Genomic DNA, 20,735 nt, shown 5'->3' with positions numbered 1-20,735 from the left:
GCTAACCTGTTTTCAGAATGCAGATGACAACAACCAGCATGTTAACATAAAGAATTCATAAATCCATTAGGACATGAGGCAGATAACTTGGCTTCTGCCCTGGAAGGACTTTTGTAGCTGACACAAATATCAGCACCAGAGAGAGAATAGTGAATCTAATGATTATGTGAGAGAATGATGGGATGCCAGTGAAGTCATTTAATCAGGATCAACATGCATATCTCACATGACGTGGATTCATGTGACACGTCACATGCAAAGAAGCAGACCAGTTTTTAGTATCATTCTGTTGTCTGTTGATATCAGCTCAATCCAAGATAATTGAATGATCTGTGACAAATCTGTGCTTCAGCTGTGTATTTATACCATGACGTGGAAAAACCAAATACATTTAGTGTAACAAATATCAATATTTAGTTAAATAATCAAATGTTTTGTAAATTCAAAATGATAATTAGTTAGTTTAGGCACTTATGTTAGATATATAGTATTAATAATAAACCCTTCACACATTACACCCAGTGTCCAAGATGCCACTATAACCATCATCATTAAAGGTACTAACATCTATTCTGGTGTCTTAACTCCAAACCTTACTCGTAGTGGTGTTTCCACCTGAAGAAACATTTCAGCTGTTCTTGTGTAAAGGTAGAATGACCCATGGTCAAAGGAGTATCCCAAAAAAGTCTTCCACAACCCACACATACTACAGAGACCTCTCTGTGACTGATCCAGAGCACAGGCTTCATGTGCAGGAGCTTTCCTTTTCTATCCCGGAGCCAAATGCTATTCAGAATCTAAGCAACAAGATTGTTTTAGAGCTCAGACTACAGATATTTTCCATGACAATGGTTACAGCAGCAGTTTGGACATTAACATCGCTGCAATGAAATTTCAGGCATAATATTCAGTTAAGTGTCCTGCAGTCAATGACGTAGTCCAAAATCAGACGGGAACTAAATAGTGCTACGTCCATATTTTTTTAATCCATTTTTCAACCACTTTCAGGTTCATGTTTTTATTTTACAGGAGCAACTACAAAATGTTTTTATGGTGTTATGTTCAGAACATTCATTATTTGGCATACTACTTTTTGCTGCGGTTCCCTTTTTTTTTACTTTGACTGAAATGTTCCATTTTAGCTCTTGATTCTCCAAAAAAAAACAACCTGGCCTGGTTAGTCAGCAGGATCACTCTTATATGATTGGTCAACTGCTTTGAGTGTGTCAGAAATATCACGCCTTTAACCCAGAGGCGTTCCTGATCAGCAGTAAAATGCTGTAGCCAAGGCGACAATTACATAATTTCTGCCATACCAATCCAAGCCAAAACAGCCAGTAGGTGGGCACATCACATAGTGATGTAGATGCTGTACGGGGAAAAAAGCCAGGGTCGTGAAGAAAGTGTTTCAGGCACTTCAGGAACAAAGCTTTTCAATCCACAAAAAGCTACTCGACACAGGAGAAAAAACAGAAAGGCAACCTTTGCAAACTAATCAGACATCCCACATGCACGGATCATGTAGTATAGAGATGTAAATACTGTATTCATCAAGTATGTGTTCAGTTCAGTTGTTAAAAAGTTAAACTCTAGACACACAAATGAGTGAAGAGCTTATTATCAAGTCCTCAATTTAATAAAATATAGTTGCAAGCAAAATACACTGATTTCTGTTAGCACCCAGTTGCAGTGATTCAAGCCCTTTCTTCTGTTACTACCCCACTAACCTATGTTAACTGCCCAGTTAACCCAGACTGATTTGAAATATCCAGTATTGAAAATATTACAGCTCCAGAAACCTCAGCATCAGTCTCAATGTCTAATTTTCTTTATTGGTTGTACAGTCATATATCTGTTTTCTTCTGACACAGTTAACAAAATGTCATTCAAGCTGCTACGTTGCATTGCCAATGGTACAAAGGAAAACATCAACCCAAAGTGGAATGAATACATATTGGAACAAAAACCACAACCTTTCCTTGCACTCAGACATATTTAGTACATATGAATCATCTACGGGTGACAGTAGGAAAATGGGAGCTTTAGATAAGCAGCCTATCAAGCTTTTAAAAACAAAAAAATCTTAAAAGAAGGACCTAGTAACCACAGAAAACAAAATAAAAAATATGCATAATATCTCTTTTATCTTGAAGTGACTGTGATCAATGGCAGTAACATTTTCCTGATGGTTGTTGCTCTTTTTCCAGGAAATTTATGAGAAATCTCACTGATTTTCAGCTTAATATGCAAACCAAAATAAAGCAAGGTACCCTACAACTTAGCTTGTACCCATTTACAAAAGGTGCATTTTTTAGCAATAGATGTATAACAAAATCAGTGGGTTGGAAATAAATTGTAAAAAACATATGACTGGTTTAGATTCAGTTAATTTTACTTTAAAGACAACAGTGAAAAAGACACTGCTTTCAATTACAGCCACTCCAAACTCAAATGTACTGAAAAACTTTTTCAGGTGTTAAATCCTCATTAAAACCCCTTTTTCACCTAATCCAAGTCTTTGACAATACATGTTTAAAAATCAATATCTTAAATTTACAACAGTGATGTTTGTTTTCTGTGCAGGATAGTGTTTGTGATCCTAAATGCCAAGATTCAAAATTAAAATGTGGTCGTGGGTTGTTTACAGGTTCACATCAATCACCGGTCCATCATGCTGAGGATCATCTCGGGGGTCAGATCTCCGTTGGGCGGGGCCACGGTCAGCTGCACCACCTCTGCTGCCCCCTCTTCATGGGACAACTCCTCCATGTCAATGGTCGACTTCCCTTCACCGACCACCACCTGCTCTACACCATCATCGGTGACCTCCTCCTGGTCCTCGTGTTCAACTCCGACCTCCTTCTTCACTATGATGTCATCAACCTCTCCGGTGGCCTCGTCTTCAACACGAATGATGGCCGCCGCTGTTGAGAACGTTTCAGGTCAGACACAAATGTATTTTTTACAGATTGTTACAATGGTTTCAAATCAAATAATTGTGATTCGATAGTTTAGTTGTATATGTGTGACCAGACCAGCCTTCTCATTTGAAGCCGCACACTCACTGTTTATCTTTGCCTTCGGGGGCCGCCCGCGTTTCCTCTTGACTGGGGGCTCCACGGGAGCTGGGATGGGGACGACTGGTGGAGCCTGTTCCATCTCGATTTCAGCAAGCAGCTCTTCTTCTTCCTCTGCTTCATCCAAGTCCCCCTCTATATGTCAAGGTATGATGAGCATGTACAAATTAAAACGCTGACTTGAGTTTAACTCAGTTACCACATTAAAAAGCTTGAGTGTACATGGACATCAAGATACTTTTACTTAAGTTATGGAGGAAAATATCTGTCAGCGGTCACAAAAGCATTATTGGCCTATACCAAAAACGACTCACAGTTGCTACTGGTTTGATTTGGGAGGCATATTCTATAAGAGCTTTCCAATAAGGCCATTAAATGGAGGTGGACTAACTTATCAGAAGCGTATACAATACCTGTGTCCTCATCATCATCCTCCACATCATCATCTTCATCATCATCATCATCTGCCCTGGCTTGCATCTTCCTCTTCCTGCCACGACGACCCTTTTTGGGTGTAGGGGTTCCATTTTCTTCTCCAGCACTCTCACCCGTGCAGCTGTCAGCATGACGCAGCATCGTGTTCTGTGGAGCCCATTAGCAATTTTCACTACTCAGTTACAAATGGAGACAAAATAAATAAAAACCACTGCTAAGTATGTTAAAAGCTCAGTCCTACCCTGCGTGTGAATGTCTTGTTACACTTCTCGCAGACAAAGGCAGTGGGGATGAAGTTGGGATCGTGGTAGCGCTTGAAGTGCATGTCCAGGAGCTGCTTCTGCCGGAATGTCTTCTCACACTGGCTGCAGGCAAACGGCTTCTCCCCTGTGTGTGTGCGCTTGTGCATTATCATGTGGCGTTCCTGTAGCACAACAGATCCAATTCAGCAGGGAAATAAAATCACCATCACCGTACATGTGTTACATTGTGGGGACGTGACACACACCTGTCTGCAGCAGTAGTCACACTTGTCACACTTGAAGCGTTTCTCATTCTTGTGGGACTTCTGGTGTTGGATGAGAGCGTAGCGCTCGTGAAACACAGCGTCACAGTAACGGCATTTCTTGCCCGTCTCAATAAAAGAGTGCTGCTTGCGCAAATGTACACCTGCGAGAAAACACAGCAAAGACATGACAGTCAGAGAGAAATACTTCTCAGGCCTGTTGTATGGAGGACAAAGAAACTGTTCCCTCCATGTTGGGGCATTTGGATTGCTCTGAATCTGCAGTCTAAGATTATCCAATTTAAACTGCAACAACTATGAACTTATTTCATGATCTGCAACTAAAAGAGATTCTCATATAATCTAGCCTTGCCTGCGCGTCATATACTCAATTGTATTTTCAAGTAAAAATGGTAACACACGGCTTACCAAGGTCACTCTTGCGGGCGATGACAGTATCACAGTGTGGGCAGTGGAACTTTGCCACATTCTCGGTGTGCTTCTGCAGAATGTGCATCTTCATGGTGCCGCTCTGTGTGAAACGGGCATGGCAGATGTAGCACTCGTATGGCTTCTCACCTGCAAAAGGAGAAGAGGGAATGGAGTGAGTGCTACGGTCTTCTCAAACTACACCGCGTTTTGAGAACAGGACACTGAGTGTGTTACCCGAATGCGTCCTCATGTGTCTCTTCAGCTTGTAAGTATCTCTGCTGGCATAGCTGCACAGGCTGCACTGGAAGGGACGCTCCCCTGTATGAGAACGGATGTGTCTTTTCAACTTGCTCACCTGGGAAGACCAAGACAGAAACGTCAAAGAGAGGCCATCACAGGAAACGAGGAGATGAATCTGATTTTATGTAGACGACTTACCTCCACACTGCAATAGTCACACATGGAGCACTTGAAGGGTTTCTCGTGTGTGTGTTTGTAGCGACGATGACGCACCAGCTCACCGCTGGTCACAAACGCCATGTCACAATCTTGGCATTTGTGTGGCCGAGTGCCTGTGTAAGAAAAGGAAATAACACTTTATTTGCCAGAAACAAGCGCACATATGGATTAAAATACAACATGTTCTGATAATTGTCTAAATAGAGATTTCTGAATTACCTGTGTGTGTATTGAGGTGGTTCCTCAGCAGGGTGACGGTTCTGAAAGCTCTTCCACACAAGTGACATTTATGTGGTCTCTCATCTGTGTGGCTCTTCATGTGTCTGTCCAGGTTGGAGCGTCTTGGACAGGTGTAGCTACACAGTTCACACTGGAAAGTCTTCTTCACACCTGAACACGCAAAAGAAGAAAACCACCTCATTCAAAACTGGGAAAATCGACATCTCTTCACCAAGACGCTCTTTTACAATCACATTCAGATATCTTGGAAGTTATATAGTGAATCTAAAAGATGTTGTGAATGTCTGACCTTTCTTCTTGATCTTGGTGGGCTTTGGTGGCTTCATGTTGCCCACAACCTTCTCAGCATTCACCTCTGACAGCTGCCCTTCCTGCTGATCCTCCTCAAAGTCATACACAGAAACATCCATATCCCGATCGCCCTCTGCATAGCGTAGACGGCTCTTCTTTCCTTTCTTTCCTCTCCGGATGGAGCTAATGGGCTGATAGTCTGGGTCCTTTGTCCATTCTGGTTCTTCCTGGGCCATAGGTGGTCCCATTTCAGCTGCTTCTCCCTCTTCTCCCTCTTCCACATCTTCTCCAGTCTCCTCCTGAAGCTCCCCGTGGGCTGCCTGAAGCTCCTCGTGCTCTACAGTCTCCACTTCGCCATTGGCACCCACTTTAACCACCTATAAGAAAATTTCACCAGTCCTTATTGTGTCCAGTTGACTAAAAATGACTTACCTTGTAACACAGCAGCACAGAGCTGTTTCTCACCTGGAAGCCTTCAGGCAGGGGAAGAGTGTGACAGATGACTGGCTCTGAATCCTTGTTAGCAGATGATGCATCAACATACGTGGCTTGGAGCCCTTCTACAGTTGTTGCAGTAACTGGTACTTGAACAAGTTGAAGCTGACCAAGGTTTAATGCTGCACCTGCCTGCTCCTCCATATTCACCACCTTTAAAGAACAGTAACCATTTAACTTGACATTTCACAACAAGATTAGTTACTGAAACACCAACTTTACACGTGTTCTGGACCGACCTGGAGCGTGATGATCTGACCCTCGTCTCCACCGGTAACAGTCACTGTGCTGCCTCCCTCCAACACCTCAGTCTTCATTTGGAGCAGAGTGGGATCGAGACCCTCCATCACCATCATCTCCATGTTACCAGCCACCTCCCCCTGTGGCGCTAGAGATGCCTCTTGTATCAGGTCCTCTCCGTCTTCCGTCAGGACCTTTCCATCTACACTCAGGGCAGCAGCCTGAGCGGCCTCCATGGAAACAACCTCGCCCTCCATGGCAACGGGCTATCCGACACTCCTAATAAAGAAGAAACATATTTAACACAGGCACAACTTGTGTTTTACAAATTGAAAGACTAGAGATGTTCTTATTCGTTTTCTTTATCACATCGATAGCCACGGCGTGTTAACCATTAACAGACAATTAAAATGGATTAGCGTGACACATTAAAAAGCAGCAATACATTTTCTTTTTTGTAAAGGACTAAAAACACAACAGCAGTACTGCTGCAAATGTTGTAAATCAGGGGGGGAAATGGCCAATACAGTGTTTCCCATTGAATGTACACACACTCGGGTGGTGTTGATGTAGCAGGATGCAGAGATCTGCACCTCAGTGCCACAGTGGCCGGTCCCGGGAAAGCACCTCTGGAAATTTATAAATATTTTAACTGTTTGGCTGATTAATATTCATCAAGTAAAATATGTACTGGCCCAGTTCATAGTTAATAATGCACATTTCTCAGACCTTTAATAGCTGATTGAAGGGTTAGTTATTTTGGCATATGTTGACTTAATTCACGAATGGTGTCTACTACTTAAAAGCTGGGTAAACTAGATTGTATATTTCGTAATAGGAACTACTACAAAGCTCTACCATCTCCCTACCACAGCAGACAACACACTGACATGCTCTTAGTAAGGCAAGGAGTGAAACTAAGTACATTTACTCCACTACTTTCTCCACATATGTACTGCAATTAAAATGTTAGCATACATATCAAAATGGATCCTGATTAATTCAATGGCAATGGACGAGTCGCTGTTGCTGAAAATATATACATTTGTATAAATAACGTGAAGATGAATTACTAACGACTGCTATCGGATACACGTAGCTAAAACAATTCCATTTCCTCAGAGATTGCGCAGTAGAAGTACAAACGATTTGCTCGAGCCCAGTACAAATATTTAAAAACTATAGTTAAGAACCTTACTACAGTAAGTGTACTTCGATGAATAGCCCCTCTGCTATCACGTACAACCCGGTAGTGAACTTTTAAAAAGTAGACGTGCTCCTTCGTGTGATCTGATCAGCCATCGATGCTTCATGTTCGGCAATAACAGAAACTGCACAGTCGATCAATCCACCAACGCCTCGTTCACTTGCTTAACCCTTTTAACACGGTTTAGTTTACCCGGACTAGTTATCGGTTCATCCAGAACGCACATATCCTTGAACCGATGCAAACTACTGAACTCGTGATAGTTGTTTAACTCGGGAGGCGCGAGTGTGTCTGGAAACAGGAAACAAAGGGCACGATAAGATGGACGACAGGCCCGAAACTAACTTTAAACACAAGCACTGATCGATGCGGCCATCCCGGGCCGAGCATCGGGACATATCAGGGGAAAAGACACGGAAAGGCCGAACCGGGAGAGGCAGCAGCAGTTTATAGAGGGATTTAGTGCAGTTTGGATAACGATAGAGGGAGACAAACACCCCCCGCCAGCCGCCTGGCCGGTAAGCCCGACCGTGACACCTAGAGGCCGGCGACGGCTCCTACAAAAACCTCCCCGGGTCCGGACCCCGAGCAGCGGCTGTACTCACTCCCGTCGGCTCCTCTCGCTCCTGGTGCTCTTTCGGTGTCCGGGCCCTCGCTGCGGTCTCCTCGGTGCTGCTGTGGCCGGCGCCTGGACGATGTGTGGCGGACTAATATTTTTCTCCCGCTTTACAGGAGTGGGCCTAACACAAAATGGCGGCTCCGGGGAGCGGACGCGGCTGCGCGGACTCGGCGCCGGAGGGGAGTGGTGGAGCCGGGGCGGGGGGGCTGGGCGCCAGATTTGAATTCCTCCGGGGGCGTGGAAACGTGACGCGGTTGATCGATACCACTGACCGATTATTCTCTGTTCGATTAATGAAGTGATCGACTCACTGGGACACGAGGTCGACTCGTACACCTCAGATCCAACAAACCGGTCTGTGTTCACTCAAAACACTGGTTCACCTCAGGAGAGGAAGATACACGGAGAACATCCACCGCAGGAGGGCGCTGTTAGTGCTGGAGGTGCAGGGCGGGCCTCACAAACGCACACACACACACACACACACACACACACACACACACACACACACACACACACACACACACACACACACACACACACACACACACACACACACACACACACACACACACACACACACACACACACACACACACACACACACACACACACACACACACACACACACACACACGCACGCACGCACGCACGCACGCACACACACACACACACACACAAACTGGTGCATCTCAGGGCTTTTCATTGACTTCCATTCATTGTGTAGAGCCTTTTCCAGAACCTCATCCCTAACCCTTAATTAATACCAATCCATGCCAAACTGCAGCCTAACCACAACTCTTGTTTTACTCCCAACCAACCAAACCAGGACCAACTAACCAGGACCTCAGAAATGACCTCACAAAGTCAGTGTTTACGCAGAAAAAGGCCCTGAAGAGGTAACAAAATAAACAAACACACACACACACACATACGTTGCCATATGTCACTTGTGGGCAAAGAATGAAATGTGTTTCCTGGAGACTTACCCTAACTTTTTACTATTTGCCCTTTTGAGGTAGTGAAAGCGAAGTCTTACCTAAAACTAATGTGGCTTAGCACAACTGTCAATTCATCCTACCTTTATAACTTTATGACTCAATGTTCAGTATTTATTGACAGGACTTATTTCAACTGTATGTTTGATAATCTGCGGAGGATGTAGTTCTTGGTGTTGTTAAACTGTAAAACATTAAAGTGAGTTTTTTAGTCTACCTTCACTGATTTGAGTTGGTTGGAGAAAATAGTAGGTCAACACACAGTGCAGTGGGGCTTGTTGGTCTTCAACAAAAAACGAATTAACAGGGACACATGAGCATAATAACAAGCAGGCAAGAGCTCATTAACATGAGAATGGCTGTGTTACTATGGTGATCCACTTAGATAGATTTTAGGCTTTTTGAAATAGCCTACATTTTTTTCCCTTTTAGGTTACAAGTAGTAAAATGGCTCCTGTCATATTACTCCACGTGGAAAAGCTGACGGGCGTTCATAGGTGGAAAACTATTTATTTCTGGGTTGTTTGGTTGAGGTGGAAACTGCTGAGAAAAGTAACAAGCAACATGGCAGCCGATAGTGTGTGCTAGTGTGTCTGTGTCTGTGTGTGTGTTTTCTGTGTGTGTGTGCGTGCGTGTGTGTGTGGGTGAATGTAAGGGTTCTAACAATCCTCTAATGGCTATTTAGTCCAGTTTCCTCGAGTAACGTTGACCTATTTTGCTCCGACACACACTGAAATAATAGAATTGTGTGTGTATATGTACAGTTTTTGATTTATGAATGATTCTTCTAGTTCAGCTTGACACTTACAGCATTTCAGAGCATCTTCTCCGCATATAAAATAAATAATTAATTTGTTACATAACCAATAGAACATTTTGTCCATTTCAGCTTTTCCTCTGCAGTGTGTACATACATGTGCACATGGCTGTTCCAGGATGCATGGATGAAACAAATGTCGATGAGGTCACTGTGCTCCTCTCTTTCTTTCTCTTCAAATTTTATCACCATCTTTCTCCCATGGTTTTCCACTCAGAGGGGAGGGGGCAGAGAAAGGCGAGGCTCTGTTGTCAGATCTGTCAGTCTAGCCCGGCCTGGCCCCTCCCACCCCAGTGTGGAAGCATTACATACTGCTGGTGCTTGTGCTCTTAGCAACGGTGCCTCAGCAACAGAGCCACGGCAACAGAGCTCCACGGCAACAGCGTGCCGTGTCTCCCCGATGGAGCTGCCATTGGGCGGACCAGCGCTCAGGCACTACACCCAGAGCCGACCAAGACCTCATCGACAAAAACTGAACTATCGTCCCAGCAGACCACAGGTACTGTAAAGGAGGATCACACAGGGTATTATTTTTGAAAAAATGGAGTGTGAGGGTGGGGGAAAGGTGGTGGAAGGGAGAGAGAAAGAGAGGGGGGAGAGATGTAATAGGGTACAGAGGGGAGAGGCAGGGGGAAGGGAAGGATGGAGGGGGAGAGCAGTAAAAGATGCCTGGTCCCTGCTTGAAAGAGCCAGTCCTATTGTACCGGTCACCAGCAGTTTGAAGAACCCACACTTGGTATTTGCTGTGTAAAAGACCATGGCGACTATGTAGGAGAGCGGCTGGTACTTTGGTCTGAATGTCTTCTCTTGCTCTCACTGAAAAAAGCTAGTGGCATTTATTTATTTATTTTTCACAGGCTGGTGTCAAAATGTAGAGGGTGTGTGATCATCTCCATTTTTCCCTGAGCTGATGGTATTGTCACAGAGCTATTAGGCTGTAGCCATAGAGTCACTCCCTTGGCCACAAATGGCCAGGGAGACAAAATTCAAGGCAATTCCCCTGACAGGAGATCATATAACGGTGACTTCTGCTAAATTCGTGTTCTGCAGTCAACCTCTTGGCTTTTATCGCCACTTGTGGGCACAGATGTTAATATGATCAGGAGGATGCAACACAGAACAGCTGCAATTTCGATATCACATTACCTACGTTGGCAAAATGAGTTATCTTGCTATCATTCTTCATGCAAAATCCAGCGACCCCCCCCCCCCCACCCCCCATTGTACGTTACTGAGCAACTGACTCCCAGGTGGCTGGTTTGTAGCATGACTGCATGAGAGATTCAAACCAAAATACACCTATAGAGGAAGAGGAAAGACAAGGCCAGAGTGTGTGGGTTTTTCAGAGGTGAGAGTTATGTAACATAAAGTTACATATGATGCAAATTGCTCTTCCGCACGAGTTTGTTTGAATGGTCTGTATTGTGTGTGTGGTAACTAGGAGACAATAATCGAGAGTGAACATGAAGTCCTCGAACTCATGGGGCGAGTGGATGAAGGAGTCGAAGAGTTCTTTACCAAGAGGGTACTTCCTGCTGATGCACTGTGAGTATCACAGCTGACACATGTCTTTACCGTCCCTTCATTTAGCTGAGCTTGATGCAAACTATACTGCTTTGACAAAACTGTCCAACTGAATTTGCTTAGATTTTAAATATATTTGATCCTTTATGTAGGAAAAATCAGGATGAGGAAACTATCACAGTGCACGAAGTTGCTCCTGCCAGCTCCGTCCCTTGTCCACCCCAGACGAAAACACTCAGGAGGAAGCTCGGTGATTTCTTCACACTCAAAAGGAGACGAGGTCTGAAATCGGAGCCCAGCCATGAGGGGCGCCCCAAAAAGGCCTCCATCGCTGATTTCATTCGCCCGCTCAGGGAGGTTGCCAGAGCGGAAAAAGATAAAGAAAAGGACAGAGTAAAGGAACATGACAGGGAAAATGAAAATGAAAAAGCGAAAGATGGAGAGTCGGCTGTTCAGGAGACACCTGTTTCTGGGGGTGCTCCACTTAGAGGCGACGCCGCGCCTCCACGCCGAGCACTCAGAGAGGGGAAGTCCCAATCTCTCATTCTGCTGTCTGGATCAGCAGCTGCAGGACACACCAATACCAGAAACACTGCAAAGGTGAGTTTAAGTGACTGTATACGCATCCAGATCAATAGATGAGCTTTGAAAAAACACTTATTTCTCTGCTTTGCTGATTTCAGAAACAATTCGAAGGCCAGAATAGTTTTGAACAGAAACTGCATCTCATGCTTCAACGTATTGGAGTTTCCAAACCCCCCCCAGAAGAGACACAGGTGTGTGAATGAGTGAGTCTGAATTGGCATGTTTATACTGTAGGAGTCATCAAGCGTTACCTTACATCTTTTTCTCTTGTAGAATCAGGAGGGAGAGATGAAAAAAGCTGAATCTGAAGGTATGTCTATTTATATATTAGATTTTTAATATCAAGCCATTGATGTCCACAGTGGAATTATAATCATTATTTCCTTGAGAGCAATTTTGGTTTTATGCTAAACTCAGCACAAAGGTCAAAGTATGAGGCTATAGCACACGTTTTTGTTAACATTCTTTTCGTTTTTGTTTTAAGTCCTTTATTTATTTACTTTGAAAAACGTTTTTTTCCCTGCTAATAGAAAAAAAAGTCTTTAATCTCTATGGGGCTCTTCTCTGCTCCAGCTTATGTTAATGAAGTGAAATTGCAGGGATTTATATCAAAAGTAGAGACTTTTTAACATGGATCAATTCTCCTTTAAAAAGATTTAATATTTCAGACGCAGCGCTGATAAGACACGTAGAAGCATTTGACCTTCCTCCATCTATTATAAGGACGAAATAAGGACTTAATTCTGCTGGTGAAATATGACGTTAATCCTCTTTGTGTCGCAGGAACCATCATTGACAGTAAACCTGAGCCACCGGCATCTTTCTCAAAACCTCGAACAATGTCTGCGTCCTCAGGTAAAAACATGCAAACACAAAACCAAATTCTCGCTGTTGTATGTGCAGGGTAGAATACGCTAAATTGTTTCAACATTTTTCATTCTTAAGATACAAGGCATCTTATTCGACCAAGTGTGTCAGCACACGAGTCAGCTGGGAAACCTGCTCTGCTCCCAAAGCCAGTCATCAAGCCAGGTGCACCCCCCACAACATCTGGCCGCAACACACCTGAGAACGAGCTGGCCCAAATACAGGAAGGGGAGTCGAACAAGCCCACTAAAGTCAGTCCAACTGCAGCCCCGACTCCTCCTCCCGCCCCCACTGCTACCACCATTCCTACTGTTCCGACAATGTCAGATTCAATCCCCGACTCAATTCTCCCTTCAAGTACTGTAACTCCCTCTGACACAGATATATGCACTGACTCTGTTAACACTACTGCAGCAGCTACAATACCCACGAATGCTACAGAGCTTGAGAGCACAGCCTCAGAAGGTAGTGCAGCTACCACCACACTGCCCACCACCACTACCCCAACAACCCTCACAAGCACCCCCCCGGCCACTGTCTCAGTTATTTCCACTTCCTCTGTGCCCATCCCTCCGAGCCCCTCTGTCACTTCCGATTCAACCACAACAACAACTCCTTCCATTACCACCATTGAAACAGTCCCCGCTCCCATCAGTGAAGGTTCTGTTTCCACAGCATCGCTTAATCTGTCGCCTATATCCACTTTGCCAGTTCTAAATGGTATTCTCTCAGTCGATGCTTCTCCTGGTGACGCAGCTGTTTCGGTCTACACCACAGCTGCTTCACCCTCCACCAGCACATCCACTGCACCATCATGCTTGTCCACCATCACCAATTCAGTTACTGAAGCAAGTGATGATTCCACTTTGGTCAGCTCCCCTTGCTGTGTGACTTTACTTTCACCAGTTGCAGAAAATACATCTCCAACATCAAACTCCTTTGATGCGATCGCAGCTACTGTCTCACCTGATGCCCCTGTTACCACTTCCTCCACCCTGATCGCTGCTACCCCTCCTCCCCCATGCTCCACCACCATTGGAAGCCCAACTCCCAGTGACTGCATCAACTCCATCCCTGCTTCCACCGTTACTCGTCCAGTCATACCTAGCCCCACTGACAACTATGTTCCCTTTACATCTTGTGTTGAAACAACCCCCACAGACACCACTTCCACCACCACCACCACTTTAAACCATGCAGAAACCACCAGCAGCTCAGTAACCACAGCAGCAGTTAGCTTCACACTGGCGACTGACTCAGACCCAGCTTATTTTAACGATGTGACCACTCCACTCACTATCCCCGCAACCCCAACTATCTATGTTAGTGATAGCTCAAGTGCAACATCTCAACATTTGACCAGTCCAGCACACTCTAATGATCGTCCAGGCCAAGATAAAGATCTACAGACATCTCCTGAAGAACAACCCAGTGCAGAGTCTGCAGAGAAGAGCACAGGTACGTTTTCTGTGAGCATGTGACATAGGCATGTATTTCTCTGCTTTAATATGTATGTATATGTACGTTGCATGATTTGTTTTGTGATATTTTTCTCATTCATATTTTTCTCCTCATGGCAGATGTGGAACTTGAGATGGTTCAAAAGAGTAAACAAACTGAGATGGATGAGGCAAAGGGAGATGTTGAGGATGAGAAGAGGCATGAAAAGCCAACGTTGGTCAGCAGTGAAGAAACAAGGAAAGAAGTGCAGGAAGAAAGTGAGAAAGCTGAAGAAGACGCAGTGGCTGAACCTCTATCGGGGAAAGAGGGTGAGTGGTGTGAGGTGAGTGATGAGGTAGAAGTAAAAGAGGGAGAAGTAGAAGAGGGAGTAGTTGAGGGTCCAAAACAAGAGGAAACAAAGTCAACAGGCGAGAAGTAATTGAAAAAAAAAGCTAAATATGGGACCAACTACTGTGACAGCGACAGGAGTTGCCACAGTAAAGAGACGGGGGGATGATCCATGGCACTTCCCACAGGGACCACCACGTTACTGCAGCACACCACACAGGGTGGGCCACTGGACCAAAGAACTGAGATCCTCTTGGTGTGATGTAATCAACGAATCCAGCAGTGTCTTTGTCCTTTTTTTGAACTTTTGTTTAACTTTTTTGCATTGCACGTATGATTATGTACCATAAGACAACTACTGTGGTAAATGACACCATGTTTACAATAGATGGATAAGAGACATAGATATGACTATTAAATGGAATATTGAATTGATTCTTTCTCTGTTTGTTTTATGTGTGAATATGTGATGTTAATACAAATGAATGTATTTCACTTGAAAATCTAAACCCCAAGATACTTGCGAGACGTTTCTAGAACTCATGGAGATAACTAAGCTGGTATCATAGCTGCTCCCATATTGCTGTCTCTACCCACAAAGGTGCCAGATTTGATTAGTCTGATAAAAAATGAGCAAATTTCCTTCACATTGGAAACCTGTGAAATGTTGTTGAAAGATCTGGAAAAAGCTCATATGCATGGGTGAGGATTTATTTGCCTTACCATTGTTTCTAAGGTTAAAGAATTTATGTTTGAAAATATCTAGGTAAAAAATGTTGTGTATCTGAGTCATGAAATGGAAGTAAGTCTGATAAATTAAACATTTTCACAACTGAAGCACAGTCATAATTTTATCCATACCAATTTTATAGTTTATAGTTGTAGTTGAATGTGTTTTGTTGCATGCACAACCAACTCAAATAGTCAAAAATTCAAAGCCTGTGGTACTGGATTTATCGAAGGTTGTTTCTCCTGTCAATGTTGGTCTTGTTAATGTCAATAACTAGACAACCTGGTAATATCATGAAAGGTCTTGAGGAAGAGCGGAGTGTGAATGGACAAAGCACAGAGAATTAAAAAAGAAATCCCTATATGCTCTTTTATTTAAAAACCTCTCTGTGTAATGTCTGTTTACACTCCTCTCCTTTAAAAAAAAAAGGGATGTATGTCCCTATATGGTCTTTACGCTCAGCAGAAGAGCATTGCAACTTTATCGGAGATGAACAGTGTTTCTGGTGAGGGTGCTGAATTTCACAGTTATTTTATAAGTTTTTTTGTGGTTGATTAAATGACATGCAAAGTTTAAACCTTCCCAAACTAATGATTTATAACACATACTTTTAGATCACATGCATTTATAACCGTATCATATCTCAATATCAACCTTCAGTCAAGAAAACTAAACTGTTAAGTACTACAGAGCAGAGCTCAGATATTATAAACAAACACATACCAGCATTGTTCAATGGGGAACTAACCCTAACCCTCTATATAATTTTTTTTTTGTTAGAAATCCATGAAAAAGACATCTTATAAGTTCACACAGAGGGTGATGTCTTCAGATAACATGTTTGGTTCCAAAAGTCCTCAAAGATGGTGAGTTTACTGCAACATTAACAAGAAAAGGATCAACTCCTCACATTAAAGCAGCTGTTTGTTTAGACAAAAAATATTATTTCTCAATCAAAAAGATATTTTCATTTTTGTATATGAATATACATAAATATATGCGTGGTGTTTCACTACAAGACTTGCTCCATTTGTAAAATAAAAAGGTGTTTGTGTACGGTGGCTAACTCGCTGAGTTTTTAAAATAACTGCAAATGAAGAAAACACATGCAAATAGAAAAAACATGTGCAAACATTGAGCCAGGCTTGGACTCTGATCATGAGACAGAAGTTTGGTGGTGATAGGACAATGCACAGTGGAGTTATGACAACATCGTCTCCTTTGGCGAAGGATGAAGATTGACATAAAGATTCCTTTGATCTTTGACCACTGACACTGTCACTGCAGGAGTGGAGTTGTTAGTTGACGGCTCAGCATCAAAGGATTCATAGTCCATATATGTCCGCGATACAGAACACCGTGTTTTAATGGCGTGTTATCAAACTTTGACGCCACGCCAAAGTCTCACCGTTTGATGAAAAATCGATCTTTGAGTGTGATGTCACTCATCTCTATTTGAAGTTGATCTGATGAAAGCCTTGGGACAAGTAAGTCAAAGTAAAAATTTGGAATATGGCCAAAATGGCCACTAAATGCAAAATAGCAGGCCTCCTGTTGCGTTTTTCAAATTGCACCGAAGACTTTTTGTTTGCCTGATACACCTGTGTATTGATTTTTGTGAAGATCGGTCAATGTGAACACGTTCCGGGGGTCTGGGGGGCACCGTTGAGCCATTTTGCGGCGCCCATTGAAAATTCCTCCAGAATACGTAAATTTTCACCACTTTCTAACTTTCTGTAGTAATTTTGGTAAGAATTTGCGCATGTTAAAGCCCTCAAAATGCCAATTTCCGTTTTCACTCTTACCTTTCTTTGCAGCGCACGTGTCTTCAAATTGATGAGGTTGTTTTCTTAATTCGAACGCGTTTTATTTTGTTATTTACTGGTTTGTCTTTGTAGTGCGTTGATCCCTCTTGGCCACCGTATTTATGGGCACTGGGGCCGACTGCGTTGTTCATCCTCCAAACAGCAGGTGTCGCTGGAGGGGATATCCAACCGGAACACGGGACCTCACCCGGAAAAGGAGGACGGAGGGAAAAGACGGTAGAGCGATTGTTGTTGGACTGTGCGCAAAGATTCGGTTTTTCTTTGGCTCTTTGGACAATCCAGTGAGTTTTTAACCCACCAGCACTCGACGCCCCCTCGCAGCAGGCTTCCGTGTCGCCTGCTCCCCGCAGAGATGTCCGTGGTGCCTCCCAGTCGCTCGGCCGCCGGATGGCCGCGCGGTGGTGCCGTTCAGTTCGGGAACAAGTACATCAGCGGGCCCGCGAAGCCGCTCACCCTGGAGAGGAGCATCAACCTGTGAGTCCACAAGCCCAAAATAATGCACCTGAAGCGGGTACCGGTGTCCACATGGGTCCGGAGCTCACTGGTGCACCGTCCACCGCCAGTAGAGGGTGGAAGACAAAGTGATGATAGCTCAATTAGCTGCTAAAACAATAACTTGGACACTGGACACAGTGTTTCCATTGATAACTTTTTGATTGTTCAGTGTGTAAAACATCAGATGATAGTGTATAGCAACATGTAGCTCTTTTCTGACATTTTGAAATGTTACAGTGGGAAAGGTAAATGATAAGTTGAGTTCAGTTTCAGGGTCCTGGTGTTGTACATGCTGCCCATTGTCCCACTGTCTCACTGGGACACTTGAACTGACCAGAACCATGATCCATGTTATTAGTAGTAAAGGTCTGCTGTGAAAACGGCATAACAAATGTGAATGTTTCTCAGACAATAACAGACTAAAGTAGGAGAGGGAGTAGGACATTTGAGGAAAATATCATATAGGGTGATAATCTGATTCATTTGGGTGGGTTTTTTTGAACTTTTCTTAACTAACGTAGAAAATTGTACAATGGTCATTGAAATTATAGCTGCAATTTTCAACTGATTTGATTAAAAATGAGCTAAAGGCAGGGCTCATGAATTGTTTTTTAATTGAAATTGCCTTAAAATCACTAGTTTCAAGTTCTCAAATGGGAACATTTGCTGGTTTTCTCTGTCATCTATAATATTAAAGTAAACATTTAACTTTTCTACTGTTTGTCGGGCAAAACAAGTCATTAAGAAGTGTCATCTTGCATTAAAGGCATGTTAAGTAAGTAACCAGCCAGTATGTTTCTCCAGAAATGCAAGCCCTGGCTAAAATATGTTCTGTATAATGCAGCTTTATTGTTGATTGTTTATTAAGACTCGTCATGTGTGTATTTTTGTTTCAGATATCCTCTCACCAACTACACTTTCGGCACCAAGGAGCCTCTGTATGAGAAGGACAGTTCGGTGGCAGCCCGGTTCCAGAGGATGCGGGAGGAGTTTGATAAAATGGGAATGCGAAGGACAGTCGAGGGTGTCCTCATTGTCCATGAACACCGACTGCCTCATGTGTTGCTTCTACAGCTGGGCACCACCTTCTTTAAACTGTGAGTAGTCGATGTTCAGAGGCCCCTGTAAAAACTGGTTAGAGCGTTTTTTCTTTATTGAACAATCGTGTGAGAGTTTGCTTCTCTCCTGCAGGCCTGGTGGAGAGCTGAGTCCTGGAGAAGATGAGGTGGAGGGTCTGAAGCGCCTGATGACTGAGGTAGCTACGTCACACCACAGTTTAAGCTTCTTGTTGCTGAGATGATTGTGGAGTTTTACATGTTTAACTTTACTTACGAATTTTAGATCCTCGGGCGACAGGACGGGGTGAAGCAGGACTGGGTGATTGATGACTGTATCGGAAACTGGTGGCGCCCCAACTTTGAGCCTCCACAGGTTAGTGATACAGACGTCTTGAGGAATTAATTAAAGGAGGTAACCATTTTAAAAGGTACTGATATTTTATGTTTACTAATTACTGTTTGCAGTACCCCTACATTCCAGCTCACATCACCAAACCCAAGGAGCATAAGAAACTGTTCCTGGTTCAGCTGCAGGAAAAAGGTAAATATATTTCTATATAAATTGTGATATTACTGAAGTTTAATAGATTTAAATGGTTCACTGCATTATTCCTTCTTGTTTTGAAATATTTGCTTCATGTTTCTGCAGCCCTGTTTGCTGTCCCCAAAAACTATAAACTGGTGGCAGCACCATTGTTTGAACTGTATGACAATGCTCCTGGATATGGACCAATCATTTCCAGTCTACCACAGCTACTGAGCAGGTAATCTTCTTATTCTATGCATGAATTTACTGATTGTAAAAAATACCTAATTTAACTGGAAAAGACTCAGTGGCAAAATCTGAGAAAGCACTTTATTATGTCTAAGGTTCAACTGTGGGCAGCAGGGTGGCACGGAGCCTACAGCTCTACAGACTGATATCCATCCTGCTGATATTTCTGAGCACAACACTGGAGACCTTTTTAAATTGAGTAACTAAACCTGCAACACATCAGGCCAGAAAGAGGAAAAGGAGATTTGAGAGTTTGCAGATAAAAATAAAAAATGATGATATCATGTTTATATGAAATGAAACAGCAGTGTGAGTGTTTGTTACTTTGATTAAAGTTGTCCTTTGATGCACCAGTCACACACTCAGGTGTGCAGACATATTTATTTCTGTGTTTTGAATAAATCTGCTCAAAAGGGGAAACAATGTATTACAAAGAAAATCAGTACTGTCACTGGACTCCTGCAAGAATTTAATAAAGATGGTCATCATTTACCATAAACTGCTTTTTACAGGTTCAACTTCCTCTACAACTAACGTGGGTGAACAGAAGTCCCACCTGGCTGTCTCTGTGAGTGCAGCCCCGTCTGAGTGAAGCTTAAACATAGAAGAACAATGTGATAAAAGAGACTTGTCTCTGGCTCAACTTTGACAGAAAAAAAAAAATACTTGTCATGTCAGGTATATTTACAGTCCATGGGGGTGTTTATACTGTTAGAAGAAAACAAAAATGTCATGTGAATGTTTTTTTTTTATCGGACAGAAACTGCTAGCTTTTGTGGTATCTGAGTGCTTATTCCAGTTTGTTCACAATCTGATTTTATGTTGTCTCAGGAGGTCAGTGTGATTAAACAAAATACAAAATTGAGTTTCCTGTTTTAACCTGTAATAATGATGATGTTTTTTTCCTTTTAATAAAGCAGTCCTTTGAGTGTTTTTTATAAAGTTTTCAGAGTGGCTGACTGTTATGAAATAGTTATATAAAAACCTTTTTGCAAAGTGATTTTAATTATTGTCTATTTAATTTACCATCACCTCAATGAATAAAGGAGGTACTATATTTTAGTACTGATGTTTAAACACAGAAAAAGAAAGGAAACCTTACAATTCAATTATCTCAGTTAAAGTTGAATATGTGCTGTATATTTAAAAATACAAATTCTAACATTCTTCATTTACATTCTCACTGGGTAAAATTACAAAATACCACAAGTGTTATTATTTCACTCATATTTTATTATGTGGGAGGAACAATTATCTTTAACTGCAACACAA

General features: G+C 42.9%; 2 protein-coding genes across 5 annotated transcripts; one reads left to right on the top strand and one right to left on the bottom strand.

Annotated features, from left to right (window-relative positions):
- Positions 1-1,812: 1,812 nt before the first annotated feature.
- On the bottom strand, positions 1,813-8,115 carry LOC132998222 (transcriptional repressor CTCF-like). 3 transcript variants are annotated; one of them, XM_061067745.1, is made up of 13 exons: positions 7,987-8,115; positions 6,174-6,453; positions 5,905-6,087; positions 5,438-5,816; positions 5,128-5,298; positions 4,888-5,021; positions 4,684-4,804; positions 4,447-4,596; positions 4,021-4,181; positions 3,754-3,936; positions 3,491-3,659; positions 3,066-3,212; positions 1,813-2,924 (listed from the first exon to the last, which is right to left on the bottom strand). In XM_061067745.1, the coding sequence occupies exons 2-13, from the start codon at positions 6,429-6,431 to the stop codon at positions 2,659-2,661; spliced, it is 2,322 nt and encodes a 773-aa protein (XP_060923728.1). In that variant the 5' UTR covers positions 6,432-6,453; positions 7,987-8,115; the 3' UTR covers positions 1,813-2,658. The 3 variants fall into 3 exon arrangements, with proteins under 3 accessions (XP_060923728.1, XP_060923731.1, XP_060923729.1); XM_061067748.1 differs by lacking the exon at positions 7,987-8,115 and adding an exon at positions 7,727-7,798; XM_061067746.1 differs by lacking the exon at positions 7,987-8,115 and adding an exon at positions 7,373-7,688.
- A 9,208-nt stretch (positions 8,116-17,323) lies between these two features.
- nudt21 (nudix hydrolase 21) lies at positions 17,324-20,328 on the top strand. 2 transcript variants are annotated; one of them, XM_061067965.1, is made up of 7 exons: positions 17,324-17,609; positions 18,527-18,727; positions 18,822-18,885; positions 18,972-19,061; positions 19,154-19,229; positions 19,338-19,452; positions 19,976-20,328. In XM_061067965.1, exons 1-7 carry the CDS (start codon positions 17,488-17,490, stop codon positions 19,995-19,997), a joined length of 690 nt encoding a protein of 229 aa, XP_060923948.1. In that variant the 5' UTR covers positions 17,324-17,487; the 3' UTR covers positions 19,998-20,328. The 2 variants fall into 2 exon arrangements, with proteins under 2 accessions (XP_060923948.1, XP_060923947.1); XM_061067964.1 differs by having other exon boundaries at positions 19,559-20,328.
- The last annotated feature ends 407 nt before the right edge of the window (positions 20,329-20,735 follow it).

This window comes from Limanda limanda, chromosome 3 (genome assembly GCF_963576545.1).
Source record: "Limanda limanda chromosome 3, fLimLim1.1, whole genome shotgun sequence".
Taxonomy (NCBI): domain Eukaryota; kingdom Metazoa; phylum Chordata; class Actinopteri; order Pleuronectiformes; family Pleuronectidae; genus Limanda; species Limanda limanda.
Note: the sequence above shows the minus strand (reverse complement) of the source record. Positions and strands in the feature narration are given on the sequence as shown.